At 42.9% G+C, this 20209-nt stretch overlaps 1 protein-coding gene across 1 annotated transcript in view; it reads right to left on the reverse strand.

The window, feature by feature from the left end:
- Nucleotides 1–3410: 3410 nt before the first annotated feature.
- LOC119654636 overlaps nt 3411–20209 on the reverse strand; it is a 37372-nt gene continuing 20573 nt past the window's right edge. The window contains exons 2-3 of the mRNA XM_038060110.1: nt 3957–4121; nt 3411–3893 (exon numbers count right to left, since the gene is read on the reverse strand). Coding sequence (XP_037916038.1) covers nt 3634–3893; nt 3957–4121 — 425 coding nt within the window. The 3' untranslated portion in view covers nt 3411–3633. The remainder of the gene's footprint in view (nt 3894–3956; nt 4122–20209) is intronic.

A 20209-nucleotide genomic window follows, 5' to 3' on the forward strand; every position in this document is an offset into this window, starting at 1 on the left:
AGGCGATGCTCTGCCACCCACATCAGGAATTTCCACATGTTTCTATTGTGCCTGGATCGTGACCCTTGCTTCGGATGAATATTCTGGGCCACCGTCTCAAAGTAAAGTATAGCAAACCACACAATGTGCGAAATTTTGAAGACTCAAGGCTATCACTTTTGTCAAGAGCACATGTCGACTAAATTAGCAGCTGGTTCGCGCAAGTCACAAACAGTACGCTTTACTGAACGTTTCTGTCGAGACACGGAAGCGCAGCCAATTGTACGGACATTTATCCATTTTTAAATCGCTACTGAAGTTAGTTTGCTCTGATGCCTGCTGATTATCTAGTTTCCAAATTTCTATTTGAGAAGACATAGTTTGTCCTGATCAAAAATGGGGAAGAATGGTTGAAAAATGTCCTCAAATCTAGCCATAGAAGGAGAATTGAGTTGAGGGGAGTATGGAGCAGGTCCAGCCTTGAAAAAATGACGATCATATTCCAGACGGATATGTGCGCCATTTTATTAGCATCAGAATAATGTCTGCAAAAAATGGCTAGGTTGTACCATTCTATATCCCTTTTTGACTGTAAATCAGGGTTATCAGTATTCAAGCCAGTTGGCGTGGAGCTGTCACCAGTTCTTGCTGAATCTTGACCGATTCAACGAACCATTCCTGATGTGGGTACCTGGGTCCATGCGTTAGCGTTAGCGTTCCCTGTCAAGCCTGCACAGAAGGAAAGTTGCAAGTTTACATAGCTAAATCGTGAAATTTGATTACGGCAGACGAAAATCTTCGTAAAAGAACCGAAGGCCACTGGAGCGGTATTTTTCATCACTTAGGAAGGGGTTTATGAGTAGGACTTTTAAAGCAACACCGCCTTTTAAACTACCACATGGAAAAAAGGGAGCGCGTATTTGGGCTATATGTGGCAAATATAAAGAAGAGGGGGAGGCCCTACATTCCATATACAGCTGCCCGTCCTCTTCCGACCTAAGACGAGAATACTTCGAAAGGGTTTCAACTAAGAAACTGCGCACTCTGCCTCTTCTCTTCTAAGATTTACAAAAACAGGAGGCAGACAGGACGCGATTGAATAGGCGATTTTCAGGAATAATACCATAGGCCTTATATATAAAGCCTAAGTACTTAAAGCTGAAAAGCTGAGTCTCACCAAGTTATCTTAGATAGAGAGGTAGCCATATAATAGATAGATAGATTTAATCGTATGATCAACTAGATTTAAGGAACATCTGGAAGACTTGGAAAAGTGTTCGACCGGCTAGGACGATTCAAATGACATGCAGGCCGTCCCAAATCTGTCTTCGCGCCATCTGATCACTCCAGAAGAAATCCTGGTTGGTCTTGAGAAGAAATCTATAAAGAGAAATCGCGCAGCCTCGCAAAACGTGAAGGAAGCGCAGTTGTTATTGTCGTTTCAATGCGGACGTCGCCAATCACACTCGTCCTTTGAGTGAGTTAACCATAAAGGGCGGTTCGTGCAAAATGATGAAAAGTTAAAAACAATCGTTTGGGAAATTTTCGTCTTGTTTCAGGTTTTGCATTGAAGCAGATAGATGACATCCATGACTGACGAATGGGGGAGGATTTCCCCCGGCCAGGAGTTTTGCCGTGGACCTGGAAGAGAAATTTCAATGACTTTCATAATAATTCATAATTTTTACCCCAGAACCGTATAGTTTTCACCCTGGTTCCAGTTTTCCGGCATAATTTTCACCTAGGGGCCGATTTTTTCCCTATAGCCCTGATGATACCAAACCATTTATCATATCATAGATGCTCACGAACATCACATGAAACGTGGAATTCGTTGGTGTTAACTAGCATCCCGTGGAATATGTAAGCCACTAGTTGACCAGTGCTGAACGAAATTATTTCACATCCTTAACGTGATATGGGCTTTGAACAAGTTGATGGTTCGCGGGTCACCGTTCAGACGAGTCATCAAGCACTCCGTTGGCTCTTAAATTTAAGGTTCAATATTGAATGTCTTCCTTGGAAGAGAAGTGTGGTAGCTGATACGTTCCCGGGGCCACCTTGTCTACACAAAAAAACCATACAATTGTGCTTTAGGGGAGGTGGTGACCTAGCTGTTACTTAGGGGTTTCACAGAAACAAGAAATGAACAATAGAAAGACTCAGAATTATGGTAAATTATTTTCTGATTTGATGGTAAGACCGCCGACAATATTGGAGTTCAGACCTAGGAGTGCCCAATAGCGTACTGCCCCATAGTTTGTGAAAGGCACGTATCAGGGGCATAGCAGAGGAGTGCTATTTTACTGGAATACGACGTTTTGTAACCGAATACATCAGTAAGTGCACCCGGCAAGGTGGAGGATGAGAAGGCCTATGTAGATGCCAGAAGAAACCTTGCAATTCCGAAGATCTGGGCAACAAACTGCAACCGTAAAGAAATGGGTCTTACTTCTAGGACCACGTAGGATCCACACCTTACACCGAATGACCGAATGAGTCGCTTAGAATATATAATTTACTAGAAATCCTGACGAAAATAGGAGAGAGTCCGGGGGTTTACCGAGGACCGGGATAATAAGGGGTAGGCTGAATTTTCAGCCCGGGCCTAGATTTTCTCGCTATGGCCTTGTGGTATCGACGTTGATACATGTGGAAACGGATGAAGCCTGATCTGAGTAAGAAAAATATGCCGACTACGCAGGAAAAGTGTCTCTTGTCGGAACGAGTTCGAGACCAGAAGAGGGGAGAGTGTAACAAGCTTAGATAGATAACCAAACATACATCGGATAACCGTTGCCTGTGGGAGTGGAGAAATGAAATAGTAAGTCAGTCGAGAGAGTACCACCGCCGACTATGGTGAGGCTTCGTGTCTCTCCCTTAAATCTGGGTTTACACGAATACAATTCGCGGTGTTTTGTCTCGTAAATCTTGATCCCTTGTTTATAGGCTTCAAATTCACATTCCTTTGTATTTTTCTAGCCTACCCACCGAACGTTTGTCAGTCCCATCGTAAAGTCTGAAGAGAGCTCCGCAGTTTCATAGAAAATTATATTATTTTCAAAAGTGCTAAAAGGGAAAATCTTGCATGTGAAAATAACCAAACGTCGCCAACTCAGTTTCTACCTTTAACATTGGATAAACCTCATTCCATTCTGCTTTCGGAAATGAGGAGTAACATTAAATAATGAATTCATTTGAAAGCTTAAACATTTGAAAATTATTAACAATGAACTTCCTTTAGAATTTCAATATCACTTGTTTTCCATTCATTCGTTCCGTGCTAGCTTATAATAAGAAATTATAAGACTATTTAGCATTTTCTTATTTATTGAATTTTCTTTTTAGAAAATTTTATTAAATCTTTTGTTTTATTTATCGTAATTATTTAGGTCGATTCGATATTAGTTTTCTTCTCTATTTCCACTAGATTTTATTCGACATATCGTCTTGTTAGAAGACAATATCTCTCTTTAAGTTTTATCTTTTTTTAATTTTTAGCTCCCCATACCTACGAGTATCATATTTTCCTCTTCCTTTACCTTTCCGTTTTCATTATTTAGTTTTCTTTGATGGTTTTCCTTTTACTATTTGATCGTTTACATACTTTAAATATTACAGCTGTAAAGATATGAGAAATGATAATGGAAAAATTTATAAATTAGTTGATTTGATATTAAGGCTACGTGTTAAAATTAATAGAATTACAGTTAAAGCTAGAGGCAGTGCTTTCATAAATATGTTACTATCTTTATTGGATAATATTGTTGTTGGGGCACTATTGCACAGGTCGGTTGTACAGGCACAGTAGAGGGCCTGGACATCGTGGGTTCCAAGACGCTTGACGCACTCCCTATCGTCTCGGTCGTCACGAATGTAACCACAGTCACGTAGAACACGAGTTTTGCCGTAAACTGTGGAAAGAGTCAAGTCAGTTATAAATTTCATCAAATATCTCTGATTTTATAAGCAATTACCCTTTTGAGTGATTTTCCGGCATACTACCGCCTCGGGGTTTTGTAAGTGATCAGGAGATGGTTTCATACTGCAATTCAGGTGTCCTAAGGAATAATCATCAAATGGGTCACCACACCTTGGATCAAATTCGCTATTACAATGATAGCACATTATGCCCAGTGCACCTGAAAAAATAAATATTGGAGTTAGTTGAATTATATAGTAAAGAAATTGACATAATTAAAACATTTTTTTTTAATATATTGCTGTTGCCCTCTATGGTTCTGGGTGTTGGCTAACTATCAACGAAAATGAATGGCGCCTCGCGGCAATAGGGACAAAGATTTTGCGTTGGTTCGATAGCGTAACACGCCACGATCACATCCGAAATGAGGACATCTGGGATCTTTGCGATCAAAGTGGGGTTGTATGGTAGTATAATTCACCCTGACAAGCACTCATTTGTTAAGATTCGTCTCTATGACCCTACAATCCAATGTTGACATAACGAAGTATTCGTCTCCACTCTTCTCGAAGGAGAATCCCCAGAAGGAGATTCCCGACCCTGCATCCCATATCGATTGGCGAGTTGACTATAGAGTCAAAACCAGCGATTAAATGCCTTGGTTTAATGCTCGACTCAAAGATGACCTTCTTCGAGAAAATCAAAGCAGCAGTGGACAGGGCTGCAGCTGGAGTCGCGGCCTTGAGTCGGCTAATGGCGAATGTCGGCCCTATATCAACTAGGAGACGTCTCCTTATGGGAGCAACGCAGTCGGTTCTGCTCTATGGTCCGCAGCTATGGGCTGATGCCCTTGGCAAGGAGGTGCATCTTAATCGCCTTGCTCAAGTGCAAAGCCGAGAAGCTTTGCGAGTGGCGTCTGCTTATCGCGCTGTCTCCGAACCGGCTGTGATGGTGATCGCGGGAGTGATCCCCGTTGCCCTCCTTGCCAAGGAGCGCAAAGCCATCTACTACCGTAAGGGTGAAAACTTAAGAGAGGTGGTTGCCCATGAGGAACTTCTAGGCACCCTTACCTAGTGGCAACTTTCTTGACAAAATGAGCCAAAGGACAGATGGACTGCGCGGCTCATGGACAAATTAGACCCATGGTTGAACCAAATGCACGATGAGATTGAATACCTCCTTACCCAACTTCTAAGTAGGCATGCAGGTTTTCAGTCTTACCTGTACAGGATCGGGAAGGCCCGATCTTCTTATTATGTGTTCTGCAATGGAGTGCTGGACGATGCTGAACACACTTTTTCTCTTGCGTGAGGTGGAACGGCTTTCGTCAGCAGCTTTATGCAGACACAAAGGAGCTCTCTCCAGACAACATTGTCCGAGAGATGCTAAAGAGCGCTGGCAGCTGGAATCGTATTGCGCATTATGTTCAGGCTCTTCTTATTGCGAAGAAGATTGAACTCGACCTGAACTAACAACTCCCTTCCTCCGCTCCTGAAGACTCCCAAAGCGGGGGGTGCGGGAGGGCTAGCCCGAAGTAATGTGTCAAACGGTTGCAGGTTAGTTCTCTGATGACAGGGAGGTGTTTAGTTGGTAGCGTGGTGTTGCGGGAGTCCAACACTTTATGCGTAAACGCATTCACCTACCCTACTCTAAAAAAAAACTTCTCGGTTGAGCGACCCGTGCTTCAATTTCGGGAACCGTACAGCATCTAACTTATGTTGCCCACTGGGTCCTTTCATCTGTTTCGGGATTTTTCAAGTGGTTGTTTGAATAGGCGCCTGTAAACCTTTCTGACGTCCATACGGTCTACATGGCGTTGCGCCTAAGTACACGAAGTTGTAATCGCGTTTAGCTTGAATGACGCCTTCTTTCCCCCTTTTATTTTTAGGCCAATTTGGAGTATATAGCGAGAGAGCGATGTTAAATAATATTGAGACTAGCTCATCGCCTTGCTTTAATCCGGAGTCTGTGCCGAAACATTTTGTTCGTTGCTTTTACATCTTTATTTAGGCGTTAGCAACAAACTGGTCGCTTGCTGGAACTTCAATTTCAGACAGTATCCGTTGATCGATAATGCCGCAAGCTCATTTGAAGTCAACGAAAATTTGACGGACATCAACCCTGTATCCCAGCGTATTCTCCAGTATCTGCTTCACTGACAATATTGATCAGTCGATTCTCTTTGATGTTTGCGAAAAAAAAAACAAATAATATTTTTGAGGTCACGAAGTTTGGTCGCCGTCGGTGTCGATATTTTTCTCTGGCGAAATTGTGGTCGTTGTCGAAATTAAGGAGGACGTGATCAATTTGCTTCAACATTGTCCTATCTGGAGAGGCTCATACTCTCTTGCAGATCCTGCCGAGGCCGAAACAATGACATTATCAGCGAATTCTACCGGCCTGATTGCAATTTCAGAGGCTATATCTCCCAGTTGTCCTAAGGCTCAATTTCAAACTCCAAGAGTATATTGTGAATAGGTTGTCAGCCTGTTGCATCATCACGACCTGGAGGACCAGTCGGCTCATTTCTGTTTGAGAGCGCAGAGAGAGAGTCCCCCCAGAGGAGGGAGGCTGAACAGCAAATTTTCTATTAAAAAACTTCATTTCCCTCTGTCTACGGCTGTAACTTTCCACGGAGATAAAAAGTCAAATATCTGAAGATGCCAAGTGAGAAATATACAGAATGTTTCAAAATATCCCAACCGAGTGAGTCTGAAACTGGCTTGGTTGGCAGTTTGCGGAGGGGTGCTATCGGGTAGCAAACCATCATTCCCTTTCTTTTATTTTGAATCTTTCCTTAGGCCCTCTTAAGAATTCACCGTATCATGCATGCATTGCATTAATCAGCTCCCCTTAGGCAGAAATTCATTCGAAATTCTCCCCTTTCGGTTCCGAAACATAAAAGCCCAGACGCTAGTAACTTAGTAAATAGCTTGTGCTATTATGTCAGGTGTTTTCGGATCCATATCCATATCCATCCAAATCCCAAACGTTTTATAATTGTTCCGTGAAGAAGATTTGCGAAATGGTAACAGAAATTTCACCCAAGTTTCATCACCGGTAGTTTTCAAGATTTTTTAGCACCAGCACGGGAGTCTTCAATCATCAACGGTGCAACAACCGGTATCCGGTCTAGGCCTGCCTTAATAAGGAACTCCAGCCATCCCGGTTTTTTACCGAGGTCCACCAATTCTATATCCCTAAAAGCTGTCTGGCGTTCTGACCTATGCCATCGCTCTATCTCAGGCAGGGTCTATCTTGTCTTCTTTTTCTACCATAGATATTGCCCTTATAGACTTTCCGGGCTGGATCATCCTCATCCATACGGATTAAGTGACCCGCCCACCATAACCTATTGAGCCCGATTTTATCCAAAACCGGACGGTCATGGTATTGCTCATAGTTTTCGTCATTGTGTAGGGTTCGGAATCGTCCATCCTCATATAATTCTTCAGAGGATTCTTCTCTCGAACGCGGCCAAGAGTTCGCAATTCTTTTTGCTAAGAACCCCGGTTTCCGAGGAATACATACGGACTGGCACCATTATAGTCTTGTCCAGTAAGAGCTTTGACCTTATGGTGAAACGTTTCGAGCGAAACAGCTAAAATAGGCTCTGTTGGCTGCCAACAACCGTGCGCGGATTTTATCGTCATAGCTATTATCGGTTGTGATTTTCGACCCTAGATAGGAGAAATTTTCAACGGTCTCAAAGTTGTAGTCTCCTATCTTTATTTTTCCCATTTGACCAGTGCAATTCGATCTTGTTCGTTCTTTGCTTTTTGGAGCTGACATTGCCACCATGTACTTTGTCTTGTCTTCATTAATCTACAACCTGAGATCTCGCGCCGCCTGCTCGATCTGGATGAAGATAGACTGTACATCTCGGGTTGTTCTTCTCATAATGTCAGTATCGTCAGTGTAGGCTAGTAGTTGGGTGGACTTGAAGAGGATGGTGCTTCTTTCATTTACGTCTGCATCGCAAATCACTTTCCCCAGGGCCAGGTTGAAGAGGACGCATGATAGGTAACCCCCTTGTCTTAGACCGTTGTTTATGTTAAATGGTCTCGAGAGTGATCCTGCTGCTTTCATCTGTCTTCGCACATTGATCAGGGTCAACCTAGTCAGTCTTATTTATTTCGTCAGGATACCGAATTCTCTCATGGCCGCCTTAAAGTCGATGAAAAGGTTTCGCAACTGATGTCCATATTCCAACAGCTTTTCCATCTCTTGCCGCAGAGAGAAAATCTGATCCGTTGCTGATTTGCCTGGAGTGAAGCCTCTCTGGTATGGGCCAATGATGTTCTGGGCTATCCTACCTAGCAAGATAGTGGAGAATATCTTATAGATGGCACTCAGGAACATGATACTTCTATAATTGCTGCACTGCGTGATATCCCCCTTTTTATGTATGGGACGGATAATCCTCGTTGCCAGTCGTCAGGCATTGATTCGTTCTACTACACTGTGAGCATCGGTTGATGAACCACTTGATGTTGTTGGCCCCCTCCATGTTTAACCAATTTGGCTGTAATTCCATCGTTTCCTGGCGACTTATGGTTTTTAAGCCGGTGGATTGCACGGACTGTTTCTTCTACGCTTGGTGGTGGCAGCATTTGTCCGTCGTTTTCAGTTGGTGCGACCTCCAACTCGCCGATATTTTGGTGGTGCAACATTTCATCAAAATACTCAACCCATCGCTTCAATATGCCCATTCTGTTGGAAATCAGATTTCACTCTCTTGTCTCTTCAGGATGAGCATCGAGGCGTTCTTGGTAAAACTTCCGCGCCTGGCCCGGTTGCTCCCGGCACTTTTCGAGTTCACAGACCTGTTGGTTTTCCTAGATTTCCTTTTTTCGTCTGTGAAGTCGCTTCTCCGCTCGACGGAATTCGTTATAGGTATCTGTGCGTACCCGTGTTCTTTGAGAATGCAATATTACTCGGTGTGCAGCATTCTTCCGTTCGGTTGCTAGTTTACATTCATTGTCAAACTAGCCGTTCCGACTTTTCTTGCGGCTGGAGCCAAGTATGATCTTCTATATATATAAAATGCCGCAAAAGGAGAGGAATTTTCCCCAAAACCGCGTAACAGCCGAGCCTGTACTGCTAGAATTCCTGGTGGTGCAAATCAAGTCTAGGGAGCACGAAATGTCATTGCATATTCGCGGGGTAGGGATGAGGTAGTTAACTAATTATCATGTATTGGTCTGTCGGTGTATCGATGGCGCCGAGATGGTTTTCTTATATATGCTTCCCCACCCCATGAGACAATCCATAAACGGCGGTGCTCGTAACCACCTGGCCGCACACTAATACACTGTATCATATACACAGCAATAACACCAGAGCTGATGCATGGAATTTTTTTTACGCACGTACCGAAGAAAGTCGAACATGCGCAATGATTTTTCCCCACCATAGAATTGTGTGTAATCTTCTTGACTCTGCCTTACTTCGCTAAACAACTAACTTGGAATTTTTCCTTGGGGTTTTTGTAGGCTTGTCATTTCCTTCTTCATAAGTCTTATCTTCCGTCCTCTGGGGCTTTGTGTAGCTGGATGAGGATCCGAGCAAATACTCTAGTTTTCTAGATGAGAAAGTATATCATCATGTGTGGCCACACCACTATGAAAGTTTGCTGGACTATCGCTTTCATTGGATAGTTTCACGGTCTCGTTTTTGGTGGTGCAGGTTTCTTAACAAATCCCTCCCTTACTGAAAAAATATCGTGAGAGTAATCTTCATTAAAGGACGGTAACAAATGTCTTTCCCACAATTGTTCCAAACCCTCCTTTTCGGACTGAATTACCAGTACTATGCTGAACTATGCAAAATATAACAAATAAGTGATTTTCCTTGGGTTTTGGTTGTTCATTAGAGAGAAGACTGCCGAAGTATGTTCTCAAATTGTGCCAAAATAAGACTTTGAGGAGCCTAATAGTTAGACACTTTTATATATGCTGTATAATGTAGCTAACTCCTTGCAATTTCGTATTATTTGGTCTCCGGTCGCTCATGATGCAGTTCCACCAGTTCAACGGTGATCAATATTGAGAATGTTAACTCTAAGCACTGTTCGAAAATTGATAACGAATTAATTAAATTTTTACGCTCCAGTTGACATCTACCTCACTTTTGGTAGCAGCAGTATGACAAATGGTGAACCTTCCTTTTGTGCCCTTATCACTACAACTTCTGGATAGAAAGACCCAATCAATAACCTGGCATGGAATAGGGCCCTTTCTATATTACCTTTTGAAGAACCGTATTCCCCAAATAATCAAAGTCACGTTTCACTTAATTTAATCTTTTATTGCATTCGATTCAATCCAGGTTATCACAATTCTATATCACAGCTGTTAACACTCTCCACTAGTAGGCTAATTTCAAATTTACAGGGTGATTTTTTAGTTGGCTTCCTCTGGCCAGTGGGCCTGACTAGAATGTCCTGAGACTGTTGACAAAAGTGTCTTGTTGGCATTTATTCCACAGCCTCGTGTCAGTCCACCAGCTGTTCTCTGCGGCTATTTAATGCAGCGGCGGAGGCGAATCCGTAATGACGCCCAGGTTCGCGCCTCCGATGCGCCGCCATAACCTTACATATACTTTAATAAAGTTTCCGGGCCCGAGTGGAATCCCTTCTCCACCCCCTTTCCACCTTACCAATGAACTTATTAATGACATGAATATAACTCCGTTTTGTCGCTTCGGTGATTGACGCGAGTTTTCAAAGTCTCCGAGGGTGGGGTTGAAAAATTAAAATTTACCATGATGATATCAAACCACCGCCCTTTCGAGGTGCCATAACATCTTAAAGAGAGACGACCACTGCAATTTTTAAACGGAATCGGAAAGAAAGGACCTTCTCCCCTATACCCTATCCACCCTTCCGGGGACAAGTTCAAAATTAAACCCTGTTGTTTTCAAGTCAAAATAGCCCCATTTCGGGAGGCTACATTGTTTTAAGCGTTGGGGAACTTACCGGCGCGGTCTTTCAACGGGGTTAGGGAGAGGGGTCTGCACCTTCCTTCTACATACCTTTCATTCCCTTATCCTCCGCCAGTCGAACTTCACCATGATGACATCAAAAGAACTCCATTTTGAGGCGCCTGAACTTTTTAAGAGGGGGCATGAGTTATTATCGGGGATGTAGCGGCAGGACCAACCCCTCCTCTTCCGGGAATGCACTTAAAAACTCAACCTTTACCGATAAATAGTTTGTTTCTTATTCCGAATATTTGAGTAGGAAAGTGGGAGTCGTTATCTTATTCTACCTCTTTGGGCATTCCTATTTCATTAAATTCAAAGGTTTCGTGTGATTGTCTCAGTATTTAGCACTTCACATAAAATCAAAGCTCAATTTTATTGGCTGCTTCATGATTTGTTAGCATTTTTTAAATCCCTCATTTTATTTTCTCTCATTTACCAGCAATTTAGCACCAATCGGGTGTTGAATTACAGGAGAAACTTTCACGATTATAACGCACGAAAACAGTCCGCGACACACGCGATATACAACTTAATCCCCTCCCTAATTGGATGTTCTCAAGGTAACAACTATCTCAGTCAGCAAGTTCGTTATCTCCTCTCCAATGACTAGGGAAGGTTATTCACATTGCACGTGACAGGAAACTTCGTGCAATTTCTTTATTTCATATCTTCCGGAAATTATACATATATTGGGCCTCGATCCTGTTGAATTTGCTGAAGAGAGTCCATTTCCCTTTCAATCTTTACCATAAGTTCATTCACATTAATTGGTCACATTCAAACAGGATAACCACTCACAAGTTCAAAATACGTGTCGTAGGGTCGATACTAGTTTCGCAGTCACGCAATTGGATACTACTTAAATTCTCGGAAATTTCCGTGATATTAACATCCCGTTTAAATGTAAACCAGGAGCCTCATAGTCGTGGTCGTTCAGCACGTGTGCTACCAATTCCAAGTAAAATCTGAAATTTGTTCAAAAGGGCATCCCTTAACAATCTCTTTGCACGCATTTCCGATATACTTTCCCTTCTTCGTTGGTCAGATACTTCTTTGCAATGATTTATTCTAGATTGGAATGGAATCTTGTAAAGTTTTGGATTCTAACAATGAATCTTTCATCGCTTTCCTTTTACAGATAGGCTGATATACCATATTTTATAAATTCTAAGTTGAGTCCTTCTAAATAAGAAAAAATCCTACGGGGTTGAATGGCGGGATAACGCAGGAAACATAAAGAAAGGACTCTTCCTGGAAATTATAGATTATACATTTTGGAGGCCCCATCTAATTCATGTTCCCCCATGGAGAAATCTGTGGAAGACAGGCTCTCCACTTCAGTGGAAAGCCTACACCCGGGGTCTATGGCGCGGTCAGCCAGAAAGGAGAGTACAACAACTCCCTTAATGAGAGGAACTGAAAATCTGACTACAGCCGGTCGATCGGTGACACTCTTACCTAACTCTTCCAAAATACGGGGGAGGAAGGGTCGGCAAAAGGAAACTTCAGGCGCAAAGGAGAAGGGACTACAGGCTTGCTTGTCTGAATCTTCAGAACGGAAGAAAGGGAAACTGGCAATGTGGACACAACTGGTCTAACGCCGGTATGTAAAAACAGATCCATGAGCCCGGGATCCGTGAACCTGAGAGGGCTCCTAGCCGACGACAACGAAAGGCACTGCGAAAGAAGACGAAGTTTCTTGGGAATGAGGATATGGACGTTGCTACACCACCAAGGGTGGCGATATTCAGAGGTATCGGACGCAAGAAAACGGAACATTTGGCGGAAGGCCAGGACAAGCTGGTAACGCCGGGGAGATCCACACTGAACGCAGCAGACTTTTTAGTTAGCGGCGGTTTTCATATTAGATTGCATTTATGGCTACAAACATAAGAGTAAGTCAAATTAACCTGCAGCATGCCAAAGCTTCTTCCTATCAACTGGCGGCAAAGCTTGCAAAGTTGCAGGACTGTCCTTATATATTTCTGGTTCAAGAGCTATGGGTTCGTTTTAGCAGAATCTGTGGTATTGGCTCAGTCAAGGGGACTAGGATCTTCTTCGAGGGTCTGCGTTCTGATGTTCTGAAGCAACTATTCTGAGACAATTCTGCTCCCAGGACCTTGTTACGGTCAACTTACAATACCAGGTTAATGGTAAGAGTTGCCTCTGCTTACTTACTCTATGATTCTTTGTGTCTTCCGCCGACGCAAGAGCTAAGAGATCTGGTAGTGTATGCAGAATCAAGTGGCCTTGAGCTTTTAATAGGTTGTGATGCGAACGCTCAGCATATTTGTTGGGGCAGTAGCAAATGCAATCCTAGAGGAGAGAAGCGGTTTAATTTGATCACTTCAATTGGTTTGATGATCGCGAACCTAGGGTGCGCCCCTACATTCGTGGGGCCAAGAAGAAGTGAAGTAATTGACCTAACAATCTGCACTTCTAAGTTGTTAGAGTTGATTAGAAACTGACAAGTGCAAGATGAAGTCTCATTCTCAGATCACCGTTACTTAGAATTTAGTCTAACTATTGCAGGCGAACAGCCTGCAATAGAAAGACGGAATCCTTGGAAAACGGATTGGACAAAGTTCAATGAAATTCTTGGCTACAAAGTTGAGATCCTTAAACGACTAAGGACTTCTTTGGCGATAGAAGATCAATTGAAAACTCTGAATCGCATACTTTTAGAGTGCTTTGAAGAGGCTTGTCCTCTTTTCCGAGGCCAACGTGGTAAAACGGTTCCATGCTGGAATCGAGAACTGCAAAGACTCAGGAAATCAACCAGACGACTTGTAAATCGTGCTTGCAAAAGCAATAAAGATGAAGACTGGCTAAACTTCCGGAACTCACAGCGTGAATATAAGAGGCTCGTAACTCGTTCGAAGCGAGAATCTTTTAGAGCATACTGTGAGGAAATGGAAGGTGAAAGGGAGACTTCCAGGCTGTGCAGAGTCCTTAACAAGGATGAGTCGCCCAAATTGGATTCTCTTAGAAAACCGGATGGTACTTGCACGAACTCCAAAGTTAAGTCTATACGGACTCTCTTAGAAGTACACCACCCGGGAGAACAGATCTCAGAAGTGAAAAGAAGTGAATTGGCGGTTTATGCAAACCCTTCAACACGAAGGTGTTGCAAGGGGAATTGGGACCCTGCGAGAGCGCTAAAGGAGGGTATAGGGCACTTAGAGCAACTTCTAAGAAATATTTTTTCGAGGAAGTCTTGCTCTGCTTGCTACGTGCCTTCCTCTGGGCAGAAGGTGAAGGTAGTCTAGTCATTCGCGAGAAGGCGCTATGGTCGCACCCACTAAATGCGAATCAACATGCTTACCAACGTGAAAACTCCTGTGATTCTGCTCTTCATTCTTTGGTTTCAAAAATAGAGGATGCAACTCTGAAGGGTAAATACGCGATACAGGTATTCCTGGACATTGAAAGGTCTTTTGACTGTGCACCGTTCCAAAAGCTCTGTGATGCCACCAGAGAACATGGTGTTGACGAAACTCTATTGAAGTGGATCTACGCTATGATAATGCAGAGATTGCTGTGTGCTGAAGAGGGTGTTGATCGCTACCTAACAACGGAAGCGACGAAATTCTGCCCTGAAGGAAGTGTGCTATCGGCATTTCTGTGTAATATTCTGATCAACTCACTCCTATGCGAACTGCCAAATATGTGCTGGCTGTTGGTCTCATGCATGGACTTTCAGTAAATTCAAATAAAACCGCAATGTTATTATTTACAAAAAGGAGGAAACTGAATAGTCTTTGTCTCCCAGAGATGAGGGGTACAACCTCTAAACTCTCCGAAGAAGTGAAACATCTAGGAATGATTCTAGATAAGAAACTACTTTGGAACAAACATGTAGAAATAAAGATGAAACGAGCTTTCACCGCGTATGGGCTGCGTAGGCAAACCTTTGCCACGACATGGGGACTAAGGCCTTAGACAGTAATGTGGATACGAGCATATGTTGCTATCATTAGGCCGATTTTCGCAAAAGAGTTTTCGCTGTAAACTAGCCACATTACACAGTATTACCGGCGCCATGAGCACCACATCCGGAGCTCTGAATGCATTAATCAATTCGCAGCCCTTGGATCTGTTTATTCAGAGCACTGTAATGAGAGCAGCTCATAGAGTACTCATAATCCGATTAGATCTATGGGAAAACAAGGGACGCAAGGGGCACAGAGCATTGGAAGAGTCCTTGAGAGAACTGAATCTAGTTCTCGCAGTGCCTTCCGATTCTCAGATCCCCCTCGTCTTGAAACGAAGAGAAAACTGGGACGAAAGAGAAGAATTCGTGTCAGGATATAATGATGTCTTCTACACCGATGGCTCAAAAATAGAAAATGGTTCTGGAGCCGGAGTCTACCTCTCGAATAAAAACGAGAAGTGGGGTTTTCCTTTGGGACAATACGCAACAGTCTTTCAGGCTAAAGTTTATGCGATTCTAAGGGCGGCAACCTGGATGATTGACGAGCGGTTGAAGGGCATCCGTATCTCTAGCGATAGTCAAGCTGCATTGAGGGCGTTGAGTAGTACTTTGATCACTTCAAAAAAACTTTTCCTGTCACAACCCAATAACCGTACTGCAAATCCTGTCTAAAAGCAGGAATACTTGCAGAAGTAATGTGGGTATTCTACATATGTTCATATGTTCAAAATAGGAATTATCCAAGGGGATACGTATCCATCCTGTAATGAGGAAGCGGAATCAATGGAACATTTTCTATGTGAGTGCCCTGTTTACATCAGACATCAGATTTTTTGTGCTGATGTGCTCCAGCTGCAACGGGTAGAATCACATCCACTAACGGAAATCCTGCGATAAATAAACGAATCCGGGATATTCCGTTAGACTGGGGAATCGAGTACAATGGGCTACTAAGCTCTGAATGCTCAAAGGCTTTGCCTCTCCCCACCTCAAACACACCCACACACACACATTGGTTTCGCACAAAAGTATTGGTGGAAGCTTGGAACTTACTGGTGACACTGGTGGAGTAACAGCCAGTTGCGCTGAAAAGTTTGTAGGCTAACCCTCAGATAGCGCTACTAGTATTCAATCCATCGGATTTTTAGTTAACCCTAACCTTCAGAAGATACGTGTACAAATTTGACAGCTGTCAGGCTATTAATTTGTGGAATAGAGCATTTTGAGTGAAGCAAATACTGTTGAAGTCAAGGCTTGACTGGATGAACATTATTCGGACATTGCACCAGGAAAATCAACCGTTGAGAAGTTGTTTGCTAGGTTTAGATGAGGCGAAATGTAGACGCCCCAAAGAGGCTGTTACCAACGAAAACATAGAAAAATGCACAAAATAATTTTGGATGTCCGCAAAGTGAAGTTGATTGAGATAGGGGAGGCTCTACAGATATCAAAGGATTGTGTTGGACATATCGTAAATGAATTTTTGGGTATAAGAAAACTCTGTTCAAAGTGAGTGCCACGCGAGCTCACAATCGACCAAAAACAACGAGTTGATGATTCTGAGCAGTGTTTGAAGCTCTTCTTCCTTAAAAAAAAAACCCAAATTTATGCGTAGATGTGTGACAATCGACGAAACATGGCTCCATTATTTTACACCAGAATCAAAACGGTCGTCATCTGGGTGGGCTGCTCGTGGTGTGCAAAGACGGTATAATCAAGGCTATAGCATCAGTTTTTTGAGATGCACATGGTATAAAATTCAGTCAATAGTCAATGAATTTTGACTATCTTGAGAAGGGAAAAAGCATCAACAGCGACTATTACATCGCCTTCTTGAAGCGTTTGAAGAATGAAATCGCAGAAAAACGACCCCACCTCCCACATCCACCGTATTCTCCAGATCTACCCCTCAGCGACTTTTCTTGTTCTCAGACCTCAAGAGAATGCTCACTGAAAAGAAATTTAGCGCCAATGAAGGTCGACGAAACGGAGGCTTGTTGTTGTTAGTTTTCACCGCGCACTTGTTGCCTTTTATTCGAGAGCTACATATATCAGCGTAATCAAAATGTTCAAGGAATAATGTCACTATCCATTGAACTTTTCTATGTTCCCTCAGTAGAAATAACACTAGCTGCATATACAAATGATTAATCCCTTCAATAACATGAAGACCAATCAGACTAGAAGCCCTGGTTGTGTTGCTCCTTGTTGTCTCCTTTTATTTAAGGCGGAGGTGGAAATCACTGACCCATCAAAACTTTCTTCTTCCCAATGTAACCATTATAGAGTATAACACCAGGGGTGGAGTCAACTCATCCTAGCTATACTCTTCTTTTTTCCTTTGGTGTCATTCGTGTTCATCATTTTCTCCATCTCCGCCAGCTTATGTTCTGCACATCCCATCTTGGAATTGATTGCATCTCCTGTCATGCCTTCAGTGTTCGCACTCGATTTCCGGATACTACCAATACACTTAGAGTTTCCCCTAGGTTTTCCTTTTTGCCCATAAGTCTGGGACAGGACTAAAATACATGCTTCAGGCCCCAGGACTCCATCGCAAATAATCCAATTTAAATCTGTACACGTGAAATCATCCTCCATGTTCCCTTATTTTTTCTCTGGAACCATTTTCTAATGACAGGAATCAGCCTATAACCCTTTCGACCTCATCGTTGCTATCACCTGTTTATAAATCTCCTCTTTCTTTTTTAAGTTTATAGATCTCCCCTTTCTTCATAATTTCCTCGCTAACGAATACTTCGTCATCCAAGTCTTCTGATGACTGGACCTATTTTTTGTGGATTACAAATTCTAAATTTCATGTTTAATCATGGGGAATCCGGAGTTTTGATAGTGGGCCGAAATAATTATGCTTTCTGAAAGCTCGGACTGCGTACAAAACAGAGCCCCCTGGCCAACAGCACCCGACAAGTATGTCAAAGCCATTACCGAAACCATATTTACGATGAGCTGGAATGTAAACATCATGACTCCCACCTATTGATATCCGGTTCGGGGTGATGATGGCCACCTTGGGTTTTTTTCCCCCAAGTATCAGTCCAGCACTCTCAAACCATATTTTTACTGCATCTACTGTTTCGCATGAATACAGCTCTGTACCTGAGGATCCCTTGCAGCTATGTTCAATACTAACTACCATCACCTCTACCAGAGTGAGTACCTAAAATGTATAAAAAGCATTCTCACGAAGGTAATGTACTCTTCACTTCTATTGTAAGTCTCATCACAAAATATCTGTTCCCCTCAATAGCTACCGACTATAGCAGTAATAAAATTTATTCTCAGTTCTGTCAGCGGCAGTGATCTGCCCAGAACTGAGCGATTAAATACCTCGGATCAACGCTATCAGCCAATGGAGAACTGCGTTATGAAATTGTTTCACGCATTAACGCACCTGGTTGAAGTGGCGTTCCACAACTGGTGTACTTTGTGATCGGCGTATTAACGAACGTCTCAAATCTAAAATTTACTGCAATGTCGTCCGTCCTGTCGCTCTCTATGGTTGTGGGTGTTGGCCAAGTATAAAAGATAATGAACGGCGTCTTGCGGTAATGGAGACAAAGATGTTGCTTGTACTAGTGGCGTGACATGTTTTGGTCACATCCGAAATGAGGATATATATATATTGCGAGAGAGGCATCTTCAATAGTATGGTCACGCAATTCGTGCTAACGAGAATTCACTTACCAAGATTGATCTGAACATCGAAGTCGATGGTAAACGAACAAAAGGCAGGTCGAAACAACGGTGGCTTGATACGCTGGATGGGGATTTGCACCCAGATCAGGCATTCGATGGAACCAAATGGTGAAACCGATCACGAACGAACTCAGAATCCTTCAATCCTCCAAAAAACAAATCACCTATTTTAACGTATTTCCCAAAGTGTCTACAAATTATATAGTTCTATAAAAAAATGGCAGAAGATCCTTCATGATATGCGCACTTTCAACAAATCGGCAAGCACACAGGCCTGTCCTCTACTCTGTTCCAGTAACTCATCTGTGATTGCTGCTGGAATTACCATGGCTTCCAGGTTTATCTAGAGTTAGTCAGTATTCCTCCATTGCGGAGGGAATAACCGTGGATTGTTTTCAGCAACAGATTAAGACCCGTAATTTGCGGAGATGGAAGTCTCCGAACTGTTTTATCGAAATACATCAATGCCCCTAATTACGATTCGCCGTTTGAGTAGAACGATATGCCTTTCAGAGAGCCTAAAAAGGTTCTAAAAGGTAAAATTGTTGCTTCAAGGCGGTGAAAATTCCTCCTCTAGATGTGAATTTATTTAGTCCCTTGGACTAATGAAGCACGCAGAGCGGCAGGTTCTCCAATTAAGTTCTTAACTTGATTGTGAATGTCATCAGTTCTGCCCTCTTTGCAATATTTCTACTCGACTATCGGAATTCCCTTTTGAATTCTAACAGTGTCACTTAGCTCTTTAAGCTCGATCACCCTAGCTGAAAAGTTGTCTATAAATGAGTTGGTATCCTTACCATATTTTTCTGTGCCTCTTAGTTTTCAAAGAGAATCTATCCTGCCTCTTCTAACCCTTGCATATGTAGGTAGACAAGCAGAAGGCTTATCTTTCCCTTCTTCGTAAAAACGCTAAAGACTCTAACCATTTCCGTCTATCAGAGCTCTCCTATTAGCTTATGTTACATCATTGATTAAGTATTCTAGGTTTCCTTCCCATGGCCATTTTGGAAAAAGCACCAGGCGAGCGGCATCTATTTATGCACAGTTTACGTGAAAGTCCCTAAGCACATATTTACACACCAATGGGGGATGTCTGATGGGAGATCTCATCATCATCATCAATGGCGCAACAACCGGTATCCGATCTAGGCCTGCCTTAATAAGCAATACCAGACATCCCAGTTTTGCGCCGAGGTTCATCAATGCAATATCCTTAAAAGCTGTCTTATGTCCTAGCTTACGCCAGCGTTCCATCCGTCTTCTTTTTCTGCTATAGATATTGCCCTTATAGACATTCCGGGCTGGATCATCCCTATTTGTACGGATTAAGTGACCCGCCCGCCGCAACCTATTGAGCCGGATTTTATCCACAACGGCACTGTCAAGGTATCGATCATAGATATCGTCGTTATATAGGCTATGGAACCGTCCATCCTCTTATGAGGCGGATCAAAAATGTTTCGGAGGATTCTTCTCTCGAACGCGGCCAAGAATTCGCAATTTTTCTTGCTAAGAAACGTCTCACCATAGGGTCAAAGCTCTTACTGTACAAGACAATGATCTTGCCAGTCTTCATGTATTCCTCGGAGACTTGGGTTCTTAGCAAGAAGAATTGCAAACTCTTGGCCGTTTTCCAGAGAAGAATCCTCCGAAAAATTTTTGGCCCC

This window comes from Hermetia illucens, chromosome 4 (assembly GCF_905115235.1).
Source record: "Hermetia illucens chromosome 4, iHerIll2.2.curated.20191125, whole genome shotgun sequence".
Lineage (NCBI taxonomy): Eukaryota > Metazoa > Arthropoda > Insecta > Diptera > Stratiomyidae > Hermetia > Hermetia illucens.